Source organism: Barbus barbus, assembly GCF_936440315.1.
Source record: "Barbus barbus genome assembly, chromosome: 9".
In the NCBI taxonomy this organism is placed as follows: domain Eukaryota; kingdom Metazoa; phylum Chordata; class Actinopteri; order Cypriniformes; family Cyprinidae; genus Barbus; species Barbus barbus.
The window spans coordinates 31,092,972-31,113,426 of NC_136737.1; the positions used below are offsets into that span (position 1 = coordinate 31,092,972).

At 37.1% G+C, this 20,455-nt stretch overlaps 2 protein-coding genes across 6 annotated transcripts in view; both read left to right on the plus strand.

The window, feature by feature from the left end:
* Positions 1 to 1,616, plus strand: part of LOC306874661 (NLR family CARD domain-containing protein 3-like) — a 42,721-nt gene extending 41,105 nt beyond the window's left edge. For both annotated transcript variants that reach the window (XM_079424861.1, XM_079424862.1), the window contains 2 exons: positions 189 to 362; positions 447 to 1,616. In XM_079424861.1, coding sequence (XP_079280987.1) covers positions 189 to 362; positions 447 to 453 — 181 coding nt within the window. In that variant the 3' untranslated portion in view covers positions 454 to 1,616. The remainder of the gene's footprint in view (positions 1 to 188; positions 363 to 446) is intronic.
* Positions 1 to 20,455, plus strand: part of LOC306874659 (phosphofurin acidic cluster sorting protein 2-like) — a 127,882-nt gene that overhangs the window by 77,313 nt on the left and 30,114 nt on the right. For 3 of the 4 annotated variants that reach the window (XM_079424855.1, XM_079424856.1, XM_079424858.1), the window contains exon 1: positions 4,748 to 5,059. The exons of the other annotated variant lie outside the window; for it this stretch is intronic. In XM_079424855.1, the coding sequence (XP_079280981.1) occupies positions 4,836 to 5,059 (224 nt within the window). In that variant the 5' untranslated portion in view covers positions 4,748 to 4,835. Of the gene's footprint in view, positions 1 to 4,747; positions 5,060 to 20,455 lie in introns of those variants that run through there. 4 annotated transcript variants of the gene reach the window in all.

The window sequence follows — 20,455 nt, forward strand, 5'->3', positions numbered from 1 at the left end:
CTAGTTCAGCTTCACAATCAGGAATCATGTAGAGTTCAGTTAAATTAATGTCTCAGCTGCTGGCAAGATAAAATCTCTATAGCACCGATCCTGGTGTGAAAGAGAAAAGCAGAGCTCATACAAACACACTCTCACCCTAAAGCTGAAACACAATCCCAGAGATCATTCATGTTCTTCACTCTCTGCAGGCTCAGGTGCTGCAGTATTGGAGAGGAAGGCTGTGCTGCTCTGAGTTCAGCTCTGAGATCAAACCCCTCACACCTGACAGAACTGGATCTGAGCTGTAATAAACCAGGAGACTCAGGAGTGAAGCTGCTCTCTGCTCTACTGGAGGATCCACACTGTAAACTGAAGAAACTACAGTAAGTTATTGATTCAATGATGTAATTTATTATCTTGTATTAAAGCAGATCTTAGTGTATTTTATCTTTCTCTCTATTGTACAGTATTTGACAGAGGAAACTCCACAAGCTCCAAACAAGTGAATCAAAACAACACGTCCTGAACAAGACTGTCACCTGGACATTAATACTGATACTGACCCAGCAGTTTCATATGTGAAGGATTTTGTTATTAATTTTTATTCAGCCTACATTTTTTTCCAGTCTCATGGGAGCATTTGTTTAAATAATTAGATTGGACATACTAACTGCACTGTAATAATTTTGTGTGAAAGTACAGTATATTCCAGGTTAATAACTGCATTACTTTCACAGTAATTTCACAGTGGGACTTCTCTTGTATTGAACTGCACTCTCAGTAATTTCTTGTAAACAAACAGCATCATACTGTGTTTTGTGCTGTGCATATGTATGAAGGGTCCCAGCATGTAATGCAGCATGAATAAATCATGCTGTAGAGTTTTATTTTGAATATGAATATGCAAGGTCAAAGACAACAGTTCAAGACAACTTTATAATTTGAATTCTCAGTAAAACAAGAACAGTAAATTACTGTGATGTTAGCATCATTCTGCTGTTCATTCAGTCATTTGTTAGAAAATTACCCAGCATGCTTTGATTTCACAATACATTTCTGAATACAGTAATATATTGTAAAATAATACTCTTTAATCCTGTAAATTCCTGGCAATTTTTTTTACAGTGAAGATAGATTTTTTTTTTGCTATCTTCATGAAAATGTTGTATACGTAGTAGACATGGAAATCATGACATAACTTTGACTTTTTTTTTACTTAAGTGGATTTAACATATTTTTCTTTATACAGTAGATTTTAATATAAGCCTGAAGATAAGAAAATTCATTAAATTTAATTCTAGATATAGAATATGACAGTCATGGTATAGTTTAAGTCCTAATGCAGCCTCAAGAGAGAGTCATGAGATAAGATCACAGTTTACCAGCAGAGTGCTCCAGTCGCAAGGAGAGAGTTTGACATAAAACATACTGTAATAAACTAAATCAATTAAATATGTAAAACATCAATTATTTAAAAATAGATCTCTATTTTAACAGATCTAACTATGACCCCTCTGGGATTCACAAATCTTGGTAAATCTTTGCTTTGAATATTTTTTGCCAAGCTTTTTTCCAATGTATATTATTCAATAAACTCATTATTCAGTTTCTCTTTTGTGGTAACTTTTTTGTCATGGAAATAAAATAAAATAAAAAATTACTGTTTAATATATTTATTAAGACATATTGGGTCAAATATATCTTTACCCCTGAAAAGCACATTGTATTTTTTTTTTCCTGTGTTAAATAGTTTTGGTGTCTTAAAGTAAGTCCAGAGGATTACACTTACAAAATAAATATTAATAAGAAATACTTCAGTTGTTTCAAGCTATCAGGCTAAATTAACGACTGCAACAATTTATCCCCTGGTCATGCCACATCCCTAGAAAAATACATGTGCTGTTTATGATAATCAGTTTATTGCCAAAGCATGGCATTTCAGGACACAATGAAAACAAGCAACAGTATCCAGCAATATCCTGTCTTATTCTTATTTGAAGAGACATGTCTTCCTTTTTTATTCTTCACCTGTTCAGCTGTCATGTTATAAACAAACAAACACAAACATGTTTGGTGTCTACTGAGAAGCATCACAGATCAGAATCTTTGTGAAAATAATGACTTACAACTGTGACTCAGTCCTATTACTATAAAGACAGCATTAGCATCTCTGGGAATGCAGTGATAAGATTACAAGTCAGGTTTTGGAAAATAACATTTCAAATTGAATAGAATGGGACAAATTAGTTGATTAAAATAGCTGTCTTTCATCACTCACCTTAGACTGAGTTTGATGTCTTTGGACTTCAGCTGTTGAGGTGTCTCAGGCTTTAGATCAGGAAGACATCCAAGATGTGCAATTTAATGAATGGGCTCCCAATACTAGGTTTGTGGACAGTCAAAAAGTGAGATTAGATGCAGATTGATGCATGTGACTCAGAAGGAGCAGTAGAGCATCCTACAATATGAGTTGACCTTAATTAACCTGTTGTTACTCTGTACACAAATCAACTTATTTTGCTCTATTTCATAAAATGACCAACTTATTGCACAGGCTGTGTGACAGAGCAGCACTGGTTTACATACATCCTTATTGTTTCAGTTTTCTTACCTGCTAAGGAGCTGTGGGTGCACACACACCGTTAGCGCTCAAACACACCACACTTAACCCATCGTTTACATCCCTACCATCTGTTACAGACCAAACACACACATGCACATGATAAGGGGCCTATGAGAGGGCCTTGGGTTTACCCATCACTTTACCCCATGATGGTCATAAATACAGCGTATGAGTGAAAGAGTCACATGTCTGAAAAAGATGAATACATAAAATTAGTGATATTAATATATCTGCAAATATCACTGGTTCCCACAATCCTGCTACAGTTTCTGCAGTATGTGAATATTAACAGTAAAATAACATTCTGCAGCATTAATATGCAGGTAATGGTAGAGTAATTTGTCTGGGAGTCAAAGCTTAAGCAATAATTTACAACTCATTACTTTTCTCTGTGAACTAAACGATATGTGATGCATCTCACTTTATCACAAACATGGAAGCAAAATGCCGGGGTTTGTTCATGATGCACAAATATATGCGTCATTGTGCTGCAAGTATAAATTATGCCACTTTACACATGACTTTACACATAACCAAATTATGACACTTTACACATGACTTTACACATAACCAAATTATGCCACTTTACACATGACTTTACACCTAACCAAATTATGACACTTTACACATGACTTTACACATAACCAAATTATGCCACTTTACACATGACTTTACACATAACCAAATTATGCCACTTTACACATAACTTTACACATAACCAAATTATGACACTTTACACATGACTTTACACATAACCAAATTATGACACTTTACACATGACTTTACACATAACCAAATTATGCCACTTTACACATGACTTTACACCTAACCAAATTATGACACTTTACACATGACTTTACACATAACCAAATTATGCCACTTTACACATGACTTTACACATAACCAAATTATGCCACTTTACACATGACTTTACACATAACCAAATTATGCCACTTTACACATGACTTTACACATAACCAAATTATGCCACTTTACACATGACTTTACACATAACCAAATTATGACACTTTACACATGACTTTACACATAACCAAATTATGCCACTTTACACATGACTTTACACCTAACCAAATTATGCCACTTTACACATGACTTTACACATAACCAAATTATGCCACTTTACACATGACTTTACACATAACCAAATTATGCCACTTTACACATGACTTTACACATAACCAAATTATGACACTTTACACATGACTTTACACATAACCAAATTATGCCACTTTACACATAACTTAACACATAACTTTACACATAACCAAATTATGACACTTTACACACGACAGTCTTTAAATTCTAAAATGAAAACACAGTTGTTTGATTATTGAAGGATAAAGGTTAACTGCCGTCTCTGATTATTTTATCCAGACACTGCGCACAAGTACAGTTTAACCAAACCTACAGCACAACAGATGAAGGCCATGATCCTGAACCCATGAGACCACAGAGAAGACAGAGAGAACATTCAGAATTAACACTTCAACATTAACTTTTTGCTTATTTTCATTTTTTCATATTTAAAAAAAAAAACAAAAAACATTATTTTGTATTTATATTTATCTGGTTACACTACACTACTTTTAGCATTATGTTTCAACTTTTATAAATTAGTATGTTGTGTGTTTTTCAGAATGTATGCTAATGTATGTTTTACCATTTGATTCCATCACTGATCTAATATTGTCTGAGAGTCTAATTGTGTTTTTCCTTATAAATGCTACAGCGTCCATATTTTCTTCAGAAGTCAGAAAGAGCTTTATTATCAACTATGTTTACACACACAAGGAATTAGACGACAGCTTCCAGTGCAGAAGAAATAACTGATTTATTCTTGATAGGCCTATTATATTGTCAAATGTTGCATTGTTTATGGTAATAAGTTCAAGCATGTGGCTGACCCTACAGGTTTATTCCTAAACAGATGTTCTCTCTTATAAACAATACAGTACTGTACGAACGGTTCGCGAATCGGTTCGACTGAATCACTCAAAAGAACGACTCGTTAGCGAGTGGCTACTGAACCCGTGATTTAGTGCCGCCTGTCGACCGACCGCAGATCGCATCTGCTCCACATTTTCTTCTGAAGCGAAGCTCCGCCTCTGACCATCGCAAATCTGTGTATGTGAGAGATGAAAGCCGTCCGAACCGTGTGCATGAGCAGTGAGGTCCTCGACCATCGCAGTCCAGCTTGAGCTTCGGTTCGGTGATGGCCGCGGCTGTGGAGAGAGGAGGGGTCCGGGCCGCCTTCATGAACCCGGGGCTCGGTGCACCCGCTCCCGCACCCGCCGCCGCTGCGCCCGGAGGATCAGCCATGTCCGGAGCTGGGGGCTCGGGCTCGGGTGCGGCGGGTTTGGGTCCCATCATGCCTGTGCCTATGAATTTATTTGCAACGTGGGAGATTGACCGCTCATCTCCGAGCTGTGTTCCGAGGTACATCAAACCTAATGCTATTGTTCATGTGTGTAAATAAAGCTTCGGGACACTAATGCATTTCGTTGCTTGCATGCTCTTCTGTGCAACATGGGCTTTAACTTGCGCATGTTATGCTGAAGGAGGTCAAAACAAAACTCGTGCATTCAGTGTTGCGATGTTGCTGTGTTATGACACATGGAAACATTAATATGTTCATTGTGTGGACAATTATGTTGGCAAGTGTCTGTATGAACACAGAAAACATCAATAGTTGACCGGATTAATGTACATGTTTCGTAAAGCGGGTCACAACAAATCAGATTCATGCAATGTTGTGATGCTGAAAAACGAAATATTTGGAAACATATGTCAGAGAGCTTTATAGGTGCATTTCTTGTGTGTTTAGTTTGGTTTATATACACATAAAATCAGAAGTAATCAGCATGTTTTGGGTGTCATATAAACACACCCACTAAAGTTAAAGCATTGCAAAGACAGGACAGTGTGTTTGGATCATGCTTAGTTTAGATGACCTGAAAATGTTCAAATTGACTTTCAGAGCCTGTGTTCAACAACTTTATATTTAGGAAGGGTTGTTTTAGTGCCTCATTTCAATATCTTTCTTCTGACATGCCATTTCATCTCATCATAGTTAATATAATTTAAGTGCAACTTTGCATATATGCCTTGTTTTGGTTTTAAAATGAGGATGGAGCATGTTTTTTTAAAAAGCCTGTGTTAATTGCATGGACGCTTTTTAAGTCTGAAGCAATCGGTGGTCTCAAAAGCCCTTTTGTATTCATTACAGTCAAATCAATGCAGATTTGAGCTTGTTGTAATGACCATGAGTGTCATTTTTTTATAAAAAAGATGCATATTCAGGATTTTGAATGAAGTTAGTTTCAGTTATTGTCTGCTATTATCAGTTTTCAGTTATTCAGTTTTCAAGCATGATTCTGTTATTATCGGTTATTAACAGTTTTAAATAATGCTTCATTACATGATCATAGCTGTTGGTGATTATATAGAAAACCAGCGTATCTCTTAGGGTTTAATAAAATCACTTTTGACATGCTTGACTTGTTTGTAAGAGAAAGCATCATCCCAATATTTAGAATATCAGTATGTTATTCCCTTTCCTCTTTGCCCAAAGAATTCATGTTACACGTGATGCATTTTGTCCAAATGACCCAAACCACATCCTGTAATATGAATTTAAAACCCAGTTCTTCATGGAACATTTCCATAAGAGTGAAGTTAAAAGATTGGCGAGATGCTTTACAGATTCAAGCCTAGTATGTGAATTCTATTAATACCTTCCTGAACTAAAGTATTTGATTCATTCTCTTAAATTGTCATCAGGATATTGCATACTGGAAAAAAAATCTTAATTGGCAAATTGGTTGCGAATTTGTATTTTTTTTTTTTTTTTTAAATCATACTTTTTTTTATTTTTTATTAATTGACTTTGTTCAAATTCATCCAAAATCCCAAACTTTGTGTATAGCAGGTTGATGAATAGGATCAGTACTCAAGCACCAGCATTTAACATGCTTATGGAAGTGAACAAAGAGCAAAATCTAGTGTGTCTTCTTCGATGCCAGATTGGATTTTGTAGTTGTCAAACATTATAAAGTTAAAGCAAGCACATCCTCTGTTTGTTGTTTTCAAGGGCAGGGTGTTTTCTGCTATCTTCAGATGCAGTCTTAGCACAATCAGGGATCTTAAAGACAGCAAGATTAAACAAACAGTTATGAATTTTAAATTTCACAATCTGAGAATCTAAAACATAATACATTGATTTAATTGTCACATCAGTATCACTAAATATGGCAGTTTATACAAAAATCTGGTCATGGACGCTCATTTGTCAATACAGTGTTTAATTTGTGCTAAAATGAATTAAGCTAATGAATTTGCTTAATTATATTTTGTGTCGGACTCCAAATCTTCAATACTTATCTTGCTGGATCTGTCAGCTGCTTTTGATACGGTCAACTACCAGATCCTCCTGTCAACCCTATTGGTAAAGGGCATCTCAGGAACCATACTCCAGTGGTTTGAGTCTTACCTCTCAAATAGTTCCTTCAAGGTATCTTGGAGAGGTGAGGTGTCCAAGTCACAACGTCTAGTTACTGGGGTGCCTCAGGGCTCAGTTCTTGGACCACTTCTCTTCTCTGTCTACATGGCATCACTAGGTTATGTCATTCAGAAACATGTCTTTTCATATCACTGCTATGCTGATGACACTCAACTCTACCTCTCATTCCATCTTGATGATCCGATGCTGCTCGCATCTCAGCGTGTCCAACAGACATTTCTTGCTGGATGAAGGACCATCACCTTCAACTCAACCTTGCCAAGACAGAACTGCTTGTGGTTCCAGCAAACCTATCGTTTCGTCACAATTTCACCATCCAGTTAGACACATCAACCATCACTCCTTAAAAAACAGCCAGAAACCTTGGAGTCATGATTGATGATCAGATGACTTTCTCAGACTGCATTGCTAAAACTGCCCGGTCCTGCAGATTTTCTTCATTCAACATCAAGAAGATCAGGCCCTTTCTTTCAGAACATGCTTCGCAACTCCTTGTTCAGGCTCTTGTTCTGTCCAGACTGGACTATTGCAATGTTCTCGTCAGGTCTTCCAGCCAGTTCTATCAAACCTTTACAATTGATCCAGAACGTGGCAGCAAGATACATTTTTAATGAGGCAAAAAGAACACGCATCACACCTTATCAATTTGCACTGGCTACCCATAGCTGCTCGCATAAATTCAAGGCATTAATGTTTGCCTACAAAACCACCACTGGCTCTGCACCCCATACCTAAATTCATTACGTCAGACTTATGTGCCTCTGGAAGCTTGCGTTCTGCAAGCGAACGTCACTTTATTGTTCATCCCAAAGAGGCACAAAATCACTTTCACAGACTTTTAAATTAAATGTTCCCTCCTGGTGCAATGACCTGCCCAACTCAATCCGAGCAGCTGAATCCTTAGCCATCTTCAAGAATCGGCTAAAAACACATCTCTTCCATCTTTATTTGACCGTCTAACTATAGCTCTCTCTATTCTACTTCTATTATTAAAAAAATAAACTAACACTAGCTTTTCTAATCTTTTTGTATTCTATCTATTTGTTTTCTTTTTATTTATTATACAATTAATAAAAGCAAAAAAAGGCCTCTAACACTAGCTTTCTTTTTTCTTTTTCTATTCTATCTGTTTTCTTTTTATTATATAATTAAAAAAACAAACAAACAAACAAACCTTGCTACGTGTACTGTGTTACGCTAACTGAGATTTGTTATAGCACTTGCATATCATTGCTCTTTTGTTGATTTTGATTGCATCCATTGCTTTGGATAAAAGCATCTGCTAAATGACTAAATGTAATGTAAATGTCTAATATCTATGTAGTAAATGTGCATTTTGCCTAAAAACATCCTTTGGTTGTTACTATATTTGCAATGTATCACAACCTTTTTTATTTATTAATGTAGCAAGTGTGGATGTGTGTCACCTCTCTGTTGTTTTTCTGTTATTTTGGATGATGGTTCAGTACAGCGAGTACTTGTCTGACTAAAAGCAAACCTGGTGGCACATTAAGCTCCACAGAGAGCTGTGAGAACTCATGGGACCAGATTAATCAGCTCAGCCCAGATGTGTCTCGATGGCTTTGGTAATAAGAACAGGATGCTTCCTGAGACGTAGGGCGTCCCTCAAGTATCTGGACCTCAGCAGTTCACAGCTCCAGATCTGACGCCGCGGGCCGCCCCCGAGTCCTCTCAAAGAAAGGGCAAATGTGAATTATGCTCAAATGCCAAAGCTGTTTGCTTCATTTGTTCTGCTTCATACAGCATGGCTGGACTTCTAGAGGAACTACAGCTGAGTCTCTGTACCGATCGCGGTTGGGAATCAAGAACTAGAACATATGCTCATGACCGTCAGTTTAATTAATGAGTCATTTAATAAAGTAAAAACTATTTGAGTTATTGGAAATACTTGTTAAGCTACATGTTTTCCTTGAAATTGTGTGAGATTTCCTTAGTGTTGTAAAATTGCCTGTATATATTGCCATTTTGAGGTGTTGTGGAATGTGTGTACAACATTTCTGTTGCGATTGTGAATTAGCGGGTTAGCATTTCATGGTAAAATGCAGGTGTACGCACCCAAAATAAAATAAAAATATTTGGTCATGTCAGTTTCTCAACTATTTTATAAAGGTATTTATGCATTTAGTGGATGTGTTTATTCAAAGAAATGTGCACTGCATTGAAGCACATTTTTATCAATTCTTGCATGTGAATTTTGCTCGGAATTGAACCCATTATCTTGGTGTTAATAATAATAAATAATAAATTAAAATAAAAGAATCTAAGTTTTAAATAAGAAAAATACAATACAGTTTATAATATTCACATTCGTGTTAATGAAGAAGCAGTTGATTTAAATAAGCCAAACTCTGAGTTACTTCAGGCACAATCTAATGCTATTGTCATTGCAGTGCAGTGTTTCTAATCACGTCTTATATCGCAATGTTTAGTGTTTCATAAAATAGCCGGCAGTACCCAGTCCCAGTCTCTAGAAGGACACTATAGGTGTACAAATAACGAGGGCCGCTGGAAGTGATTTATAGATTCCTCCCCTCCTTCCTCATGTCCCTGCAAAGACAAATGAGTGTAAACCCAACCAGCCATAGATCAGGCTGCCGTAATTAAACATGCGGCTCCAATCCGTTTATGCAGCCAGCATGTCAATTATTCATGCTCGTTCATTGGGCCTTAATTGGTGTGGGACTCGGTGTAGGGTCATTATTTCTGATGAAACGCCAGCTGATGTACATGATGTTGTCCTTTCCCAGAGATCCATGCGGTGGAAATGCATGCTTCACTGTACCTCTTGAAAACCATTGGTTTCTGTTTCTCAAGGGTCCCGCAGGAAATTAGCTGCACAGCTCAGGCTCATTTTCTGTTTTAAACCACTGATACACACTAAAAGGACTTCGGGGCGTCAGTAAATGTCAGCCGAAATGTCTCAGTGTTTATTTCATCCACACATGGATATCCGTAAGCTGTTGAAATATGAACATATCTTCTTTTGTGTTCTGCACAAGAAAGAAAGTCATACAGGTTTGGAAAATTTTTGGGTGCATTATCTTGGGCTGCTACTAACGATAATTGTTTTCTGTTGATTGCTCTATAGATTTTTATTAGTCGTTGATAGAACTATAAAGGAACCAAAATTGCACAATTCTTTGTGATTCCCATCCTTGCTAAACATGCATATACCTCTTATATAAGAAGCAATAGGCCAGTTATACTCCTTTTATCGCAGACTTGAAGGAACCTATTGATTTCAAAGCTGTTTAGCATCGGATCTGTGATTAACCGTGTAGTTTCCTGCTATTGGATGGTTTGATGTCTTTTTCATGGTACTCTTTTTAAGAGGTCATCCTCGGTATCTGACGTCTCGACGGGAGGCATTTTAATTAATTTCGGAGCGCCTCAGGACCCCGGCTGTGTCGTTTTGCGCTTCTCTCTCTCTCGTCGAGCTCAGACAGCGGTAGAGCAGCTATCACTGGATAGCGCTGATATGTTGGAGCATGTTTTTGATGAATTTTGGCATGTTCTGCCCTGGAATTGAGATATAAAGCGGCATTCGTTTCTAGTGTCCTGCTAAAAATCATATGGTCTATTGATTAAGGCAGACGTATATCATATTACAACAGAGTAACACCTCTGATAAGCCAATAGGGTCTATATAAATTAACTCAGTAAACATACAGAAAAGACAGTAAAAATGCATCAGGAACCTGTTATTGGTTACCTAACATATGGTGAAACCCTGTTTAGTGCTTTTAAATTTGCATTATTTGTAGTTCTACTATAAAATTTTGTCAAATGTATGGTTTTCTCAAGTGAAAAATATGAATTAAATATAATTTACAGTGAAAAACAGCTAAAGGACATTCCTTATTATTAGTGCTGTCAAACGATTAATCGTTTTTAATCGATTAAAGTTTTAGTTCACATAATATATCTATGTGTACTGTGTATATTTATTATGTCTATATAAATACACACACATACAATATATATGTTGAAAACATTTACATTGAACAAAAACTTTTATTTTGGATGCGATTAATTGCGATTAATCGCTTGACAGCACTACTCATTATATTTTACATAAATAGCTGTTATCAGTAATCAGTACATGGGGTGTTTTGTGTTGCGTTTTTGTTATTTAGTTCATCTTTATTGCATTATTTCAGTGTCGTGTGTTACCATGATGCTGTTTTGTAATTGTGTGTATGACTTTGTATGAGTACTGGTTATGGTTTATGGACAGCCCACTTATAATGAACTCTGAATTTGCCCTCTGTGTTATCATGGTGGTTAGCGGTAACCTACATTTTAAGTTAAAAAACTAATTGTGGTTGTTTAAATATGAGTGTTTTAATACATTACTGTGCAGTTGCTAGGGTGCTGTGGGTGGTTGCTAGTGCATTTCTAGGTAGTTTCTGGTGTATTATTGGTGACAGTAACTTAGCAAGACTGTTCCTAAGTGGTTTCGAGGGTGTTTTGAGTGGTTGCTAAGCCATTGCTATATTGTTGCTAGGGTGATCAAAGTAATTATGGGAGACTGAGATGTGAAAACATCAAAGTTTAGATATATAGTGCAAAAACAGGCCAAAGGTTTTACAATCATGTCCTTACTGAGCAAATCAAAAAGAGACACCGTGTGTCTCGGGGGGCAGCACATGTGCATATGTGTTTCGGAGGGTCTGGTGTTTTCATGCTTGCATGCATCGAGCTGCAGAGATTGTGGCTGATGTGGTGAGAATAAACTGCCTTTGTCCTCTTCCTCCTTTTGTTCTTCCTGTGTCTGTATGCATGAAGGCACAGTATGTATGCACATACTGCTCAAAACCTTGGGGTTAATTGATTCTTTTTTTTTTATTATTAATATTGATAAACACAATGCATTATGTTAGTTGACCCATCAAAAATTATGAAAGTAGAATTTTAATTTGACGTGTATTAAAAACAGTGTCTCTCACTTAAGTGCCATTTTCTTTCATTAATATGATATGCAAATACAGTTTTTTAGAATAAACTGATAAGATTTGAAGTACACTATAAGCACAGTTGTTTTTCACAAGGGATAGCAAGGTCCAAATCAGAGTTACCGATGAAAGCAGGATTTGTCCCATCAGGGAAGACATTTCCTTCAGGAAGAAATTACCACGACTTTCATCTCTCCCACCTTCTCTCCTTTCATCTGCTTCTCTCTCTTCCTCCCTTTATCTATCAGAGTCACTCATGAAGATATAGCACAGGTTTCTCTCTAAATCTACTCCTCCGCAAGTGGAAAATTACCCATGAGCCCGCGGGGCATCGCTGAGAGCTGAGGCGACCAATTAGCAGTGCAGTGAGCGTGAGAGTCCTGAACTTTGATCATTTGCAGTGAAGTTACAGATCACTTACACATGCTGTGAAAAAACTAAATGATATACTTTATAATCAGGGCTGATTCAGTCTGAAGTATGAGGAGCAGTAGTGATGCTTGCCTCAGCAAACACCTCTAAAAATACACAATATTATAGCCATTCTGGATAGTCCTACACTGAATACATAATTCTTGTCAAATATAGTGGTAGGGAAAACAGATGGTGTGTTTGATGAACTTATAATGTCTTCTTAGTTTGAGCATTCTGCCATATGAGCGCTTTTATTAACACTTGGTTTCCTAGTTTCCTTCATTATTGACTCACGTTGTGAGAGTGTGTGTGTGTGTCTCTGTGTGTGTGTGTGTGTGTGTGTGTGTGTGTGTGTGTGTGTCTGTGTGTGTGTGTGTGTGTGTGTGTGTGTGTGTGTGTGTGTGTGTGTGTGAAGAGGCATTCGGTTTTCCATGAAGTGTTTCCTCTTCAGGAAGGAGCTCCATGCAGCCTCTTCCTGTGACTGTTTGGTCCATCCCAGCCGTGGTTTATATATTTATTAATACACGATAATTAAGTCAGTGGTATAAACGTGTGAGATTTAACACTTAACAGACGATTATATTTAAAAACAACACATCTGAACAATGAAAAACAGAATCCAAACCCTCACTCAAGTGCTCTGCTAAAGTCAGATACACTGCATTAGAGCATGATGGTGTATCTGCAGATAAATAACACAGGAGCTTATCTGAATGGACAGTTATAAGTGACAGAGTCCCTGCAGTACCGTGACGGAGAGCTGAGATAAGAGTAGAGACTAATGCATGTTCAGTAGCCTGATGGTCTGAGGCACAAACACTGGATGAGTTACACACTGAAGTCAGGTTTAGGAGCATGAATAATGATGTTTCCTTTAGAAGACACCACCGGTAACAAACGAGGAGCACAGAGACATTCCTGTGACTCAACAAGTAGAACGTGTGTTTGAATGCATCATAAGAAATAATGATGATCAAAATAACTGTGTATAATATTCATGTTGTTAATAACACTATGCATAATAGTATGACAACACACTGAGATTATTCAAATGATGAAGATGGTACTCAACTTGTACTCAAATTGTATCTTATAATAATAATAACAATACTATACATTATTTTAATTACAATACATTATTTTGGTATTATTTATAAAATATTATAGTATTTGTTAATATTTTGTATTTACTGTTATTTTTATATTTTATTTTTAGTTTACATGTTAGTCAGTTTTTTCATTAGTTTATTTTAAATTTACCTTGAATTTATTTCAGTTTTAGTTTCAGTAATTTTAATATGTCAGCGTAACCTTATTTTAGTTAGTTGCCAAGGCAACATTTTTTTATTTAAACATATTTCATCTAATATATCTTGGTTTCAACTACCAGCGGTGTTTTTAATAGATTTAGTTTTAGTTAACAATAACAACACTTGTATTCCTTGTATTAAACAGCTAAATGAATTCTGGCATATAAATCATCAAACAAACACATATTTGTGTGTGTGTGTGTGTGTGTGTGTGTGTGTGTACTGCTATTCCCTACATTAAGGGACCAAATGTCCCCACAAATATAGTGTGTGTGTGTGTGTGTGTGTGTGTGTGTTGAAGGAACATTTTATCTGCATGCAAGAGAGATCAAGACAAAGAGCAATGCTCCAAATACCATCAGACAGCACTGAAACACACCCCGATCTGTGAGATCCATGAGTCACCATCACCATCTGTGTCACAGCATACAGATACGCGTGTGTGTGTGTGTGTGTGTGTGTGTGTGTGTGTGTGTGTGTGTGTGTGAGAGAGAGAGAGAGACAGCCGTAACACAGCACCTCACACTACAGAGCCATTGAGCTGAGCAGAAAGAGGAAGCTGTATGTCTGTGGAAGTGGGATAAAGTGTGTAAGAGCAGACGTTCATTGTTCTGAGCCGGCCGAGTGTGAGTGATGTGCATTAAACACAATGCACTGGTCAACAGGAGATTAACAGGACGCTTTTACTGCATTATCTCCCTCTTGTTCATTCCAGCAGATTCTTGATGTTCCTCTAGTGATCATTATGAATATATTAAAAATAACACCCCAGGACTGTCATGTGCAGTGTGTGGCATCATATAGTGACGCGGTTTGCACTGATTGGACTGTTTTAAGTATCAGAATGAGACTGATTTCATTTAATTTTAGCATCTCTAGTGGTGTGGATGTTCATAAATACTACAGCAGAGCAACCAGAACTAGAAACACCAACTAGTATCTACCTACTGTACCAGTAGAGCTGGACACACACAGCAACAAAGTACCTGGCCATTTGAACAATGAAGTGACTGATCTCAAATAAACACAGAGGGAATCAGCTCACAGTTGAGTTCAAGGAGAGTGGGATGTTAACATGATGTTAAAATGACAACACAACGCTCCGATAAGCATAGAAATACACAGCACACAAGTATTGATCAAATATAACCGTTTTATTGATGCAAAAATCCCTAAGTTCTTCACAAACGATACGCACAATGTTGTCTTGGCAAACACAAGCTATCTAGGTATTCTGGTTTTGGAATAGGACAATAAAATTAAGATGTATTAAATTATTGTTATCATAAGTGCAATTAGAGTTATTATTGGCCTTGTTATATTTATAATTCAGGATTCACATAATAAGTTTCCAAAGCATCATAAATAACTATGATGATGCTAACGGTCTAATCAGATTCAATGATCTATGCTAAGCTACGCTAAAAGTGCTACCGCCAGACCCGGAGATCGGCTGAATAGATTCAAAAACGGTAAAACTCAACTGTTTAACTCTTGGGGAGTTGGAAAATAAGCCTATTTTCAAAAATAGTGGAGTGTTCCTTGTGATGCACTACCTTTTAAATGCACTACTATTGTGAACACCAAAAGCGCTGGGGCTCCGTATTCAAGGTGAATTTTACTGTGAACATACATTGTTATTATTGCCCAGCCTTGGTTTTGTTTATCATTTCTTCTATTATAGGTCAGAGAAGTATATTTGGAAACAGTGTTTTGTTTATATGGAGTGTTTCCCATGAGCAGAGAGAGCTGGACTGCACACACAGGCAAGATAATGTCTTACAATGCAAGTTATTTCCTGTTTGACTCAGATCCTGGCTACAGGGTGGCAAACCTGTGGCCTGTGAGTCAGCAGAGAACGGGGCATAAACTTGCCCTCAGAGTGAGCACAAAATAGTCTGTCTGCTGAGTCAAGCGACGTGTATTCGTTTCAGAAAAGTAGAGCAGGGCAGCCTGTGCTGGTGACCGTGAGTTTACATATCTCTGTGTGATGCAGCAACACTTCCTCATCATATAGAGGGGAAAGCTGGAAGAGCAACATGGCATTTGTCTTGCAAATATTGCAGTGTTTCATAAAAATGTTGGAGCCTGACCTCTGAATGAGCGGGTTTTCCGGGAGGGTGTTCATTATGCAAATGCTGCAGGTTGTTGTTCATTATGCTTGAGATGCTGCAGTCACGAGACAAACACGAGGCTTTGATCTCCACCTCTCAATGGGGAACAGAAGAGGTGTTTACGTGCCAAAGTGCACATCATTGGCATGGCTGTGCTCAGAAGCATGCTTTCCATGCAGGAGAAGCATCTATGGGTGCTGTTTGTGTGGTATATAGGACTAGAAGAATAAAAAGTCCGTCAGCATTTACTTGCCATCATGCCATTCCCGACTTTCCATTGTGGAAATCAAAAGGAGAATTTTCCTGCCACTCTTTTGCATGTAATGAAAGTGAATGGCAACTGAAGGTCTGTTCACACCAACACAAATGTTCCCATGAAAATTCAGTTCGATTTTGCACACAGACCAGTGTGTAACTGAAATAGTAAATAAAAGAAAGATTACTGGATTACATTTGTACTATTTGGATTACTATTGTATTACTTTTTCAGATTTTGGAGTTGAAAATTGCATGTTTCATTCAGTGCTAGTTATCATTTATTTGTAATTATTTGTGAAATTGTTTCAAAGTAAATCCTAAAGTTTTTTCAGTGTACACCAAACGGTGTGAAAATTTCTGTTTTGACACACTTGGACAAGAAAGAAAATCAAACAGCCTTTCGGATTTATGTATTCATAGTATCATAAAAACAGGTTAATTTGAGAACTGTATTTCAGGTCTTCTCAAGCTGCGTGATAGCTTTGTTATATAAACAAACAAAAAAATCGAATGTCAGATTTGTTTTGTTAAAATAATGGTCAATTTCCCTTAAATACAAAAATAGCAACAAATCTCTTAAACTGCATTTTGCATCGACTGGCTGTATAATTTCATTATTAGAATATAAACAAGAGAAATTGCGTTGGTTTTGTCTGTGAATAGGATGATTTAGGTTCAGGTTCTAATGTAGCTCATTGATTAGCTCGGGTCATTATGGGTGTTGGTCTTCTGTCCTGCTGATGTGATTTCCTTTAGTGTTACAGCCCGAGGCGCCACTGAAAAATCACTGCTAATTACTGCCATTCACTCATTTTGGGAAAAGACACGACCTTGAGTTGCTGTTTAAAGGTCAGTCCTGGTGTCATAGGTTGGATTTCAGCAGCCTTGGTCCCTGAAATTTATTTCCCATCATACGGATTTTAAAAAGGTGATAGTTGAAGAGTTATAAGCAACAAACCAAAGCCAACTATGAGGTAAATCAAAACACCCCAAACTTTGATTTGAAACAAAATCGTATTGGAAAATTGAACAATAAGGCAAAGGTACAAGACTTTTAATGGTTTAATAAATAATGACGAAATAAACTACAATCCTATAAATCACTGTGCATGACATAAAAAATGATGAATAAATATACAACTATTGATTTAAAGATGCTGAATATGTTACGTCATTGCGCTCAATAGAGTGTAACCTTCGGCTCTGATTTGGAAAGATTCTCTGCAGAATCATGGGTAATGTAGTTTTTCCACCAGGAATAGTGATGCAATTCTTTAGATCATTAAATCTTTAGATCAGTGATGCACTTTTTTTTTTTCCAGTTCTGTTCACTGAAAAGTTCTTTGAGGAACCAGAGATGGTAAACAGAACATTTTAATAATCTAAAGAACACTTTAAAGAACCTTTTGTGGAATGGAAAGGTTCCATGGATATTATATGTTCATCATGGAGCCATCAATCCCAATAAAAAACTTTTATTTTTAAGAATGTAGCAAGCCATAATTTCATGTCAAAGCAGTGGTTCTGGGCATAAAGTCACACTGCATTACATATCACACTTTACTGATAAATGTATTGCAATAACCTTTTCATGGATTTTTATTTTTTTTCATTTGGCTACATTTTGCTAACCCTGCAATCGGTTGCTTTGGCAGTTTTTATAAGAATGTTTACAAAGGATTTACACAGAAATTAATTTCTCATGCATCATAAATGAGGCTCTGCATTGTTTAAAATAATACGTTTCAAGGAACTTGCGCCCCCCTGCAATACACATAACCTTCTGCCCACACTTTACAATTGCATAATTCATATCCTGTGGCATAACACGCACAAACAGAGGAACCAGGTGTTTTGACAGCAGATACATATTTGTGTTTGTAGCCGTATATGCCTCAATCTGTATTTTCACATGCGTGACCTTAAGGTGTGCCGAGATTACGTTCATAATCAGGGTCTTAGAACAGATCAAAACACACACACTCCTCCCTCTGGAAACGGGTTTGTTGTTTAGGGCAGGTACAGACTAATACTCAATCATCTGTGTCGGCGGACCGTGTTTTAAGACTTATCGGGCTATTTATCATGACAGATTTACAATCATAACAGCCTCCCCACAATCCTCTGTTCCCTGTGGGAATATGTCAGAGTATTTCATAATACTATCATGGCTGCTGTGTGTGTGTGAGAGATGGTGATTGAAGGCAGTGTGTGCTGTCTCGCTCCGGGTGCCACGGGCAACACCATCTCTGTTAAGCTTCTTACAGTCGGGAATCATTAGGGAGCAACCTGTTTCCGTTCATGCCAAGAGTCTGCGCTGAGATTAGCACATCCTCCCCGAACACAGAAAAAGAAACGCTGACCGAAGGCTGAAGGCATCTTCACACTGACTAATGTGGCTCTGCAGCGCCTCTAAATCGGGTTGCTCTGACCCTTCATGACCCAGAGTATATGAGGACATGTGCAGGTCACATTTGACCAACATGCAAACTCATTGTGTTTGAGTGTGTTTAGGCCTATAGCTCCACTAAGATTGTAGGACAAGGTTGTATGGCTTTGTAATTTCCATTATTTTGCCATTATACCAAGAGTATATTTTTTGTTGTATTTTAATCAGCGTTATTATATAGCCTAACTTTTGTTACTTTAAATAAAATAAACTTGTAATAAACAGCTATAGTTCCCTAGGAAACAATTCTTGTTTTTATTTATTTTAACTTGATGTACTAAAATAACTAAAACTAAAAGTGATAATGATAATAATAATGTAGACATAAAAAACTAAAACTAATACAAATGAGAGAAGCACACAACAATATTATTATAGCCAAAACAGAACATATAAAGATAAAAACTAATTCAAACCATTAATAAAAAGTACTATAGTATATGCCATAATAAAATGCCACAATAAAAACTTTTTTTATATATATAATAAATTAAAGGCAATACAAGTTTACAATACTTACATGATATACCTTTCAAGTTTGAGGTCAGTAAATATTTTATTTTGGAAAGAAATTAATCATTTTATTCAACAAGGGCACATTAAACTAACAAAAAACGACAGTCAAGAAATGTATAATGTTACAAATAAATGACTATTTCAAATAAATGATATTATATTTTCAACATTGATATTAATCAGAAATATTTCTTGAGCACCAAATCAGCATATTAGAAGGATTTCTGAAGGATCATGTGACTAGAATAACTATATATATTTCATGTTTAACACGGTAAAGCTGCTTGCTTCTATGCAGTCTACTGTATAAAGTGCTATATTAAAAAATGACTTGATTTGACTTGATTTGACTGGAGTGCTGAATCGCAGAGCCGGTGCAAACATATCTACATCACTGCGATCAGATGCTTTCTTAACTGATGCTTTCTCACCGCTGTTATTATAGGAGTGTGTTTAGTTTGTTATTGAGAGGAAAGCACACAGCACATATTGACATATTCATGTAGATAATTCCAGCATTGTAATAACAGTAAACCACTGCTCAGATATGTCCAACTTCTTTCTATCCCTAAATCAGGGGTGTCCAAACCTGCTCCTGGAGGGTTTAGCTCCAGCCCTAATTAAACACACCTAATCCAGCTAATCAAGGTCTTTAGACTTACTAGAAACTTCTAGTCAAGTGTGTTGGAGCTCAAATCTGCAAGATGTCTGCCTCCAAGACCAGGATTGGACAACCTTGCTCTACAAAGTTTAGGGCCTTTAATGAAATGAAGGAGGCTGGAGATGTGGCTTGGCAGGTAGTTCACATGCTCTGACATGTTGTGCAATCATAATTTATCATCTTGTTTGGGGTCAGAGGTGATGACTCGTATTGTTTTTGCGGCTGGTGTGACTGGCCAGAGTTCTGACTGGGATGTTGTCCTGAGGAGATGCTGGATCAGCAGCCGTGGTCAGGATCTTATGTAAGACTGACACTGGATCCTGAGAGACTGAGCCAGAACAGTGAATGTGCCTCTGTTTGTGCTTTTTCTCATGATCTCTGGCATGGAATGTTTGGGCCGTTCCAGGGGCTTTTCATGCCACAGGGCCTTTCAATGACCAGCACTGAATAGCTTCAGTCGGGTGGCTGTGTTTTGAGCTGACCCAGCATAAACGTTTCTCTGCCTGCTCTCCATCAGAGCCATGAATGAAGAGCAGGAGAAGTTGATGGAGAGTTGCACATCCAGTTAAAGAGCTCACTTTATGGAATATCTTGATGATGATGTCCTTGATATTT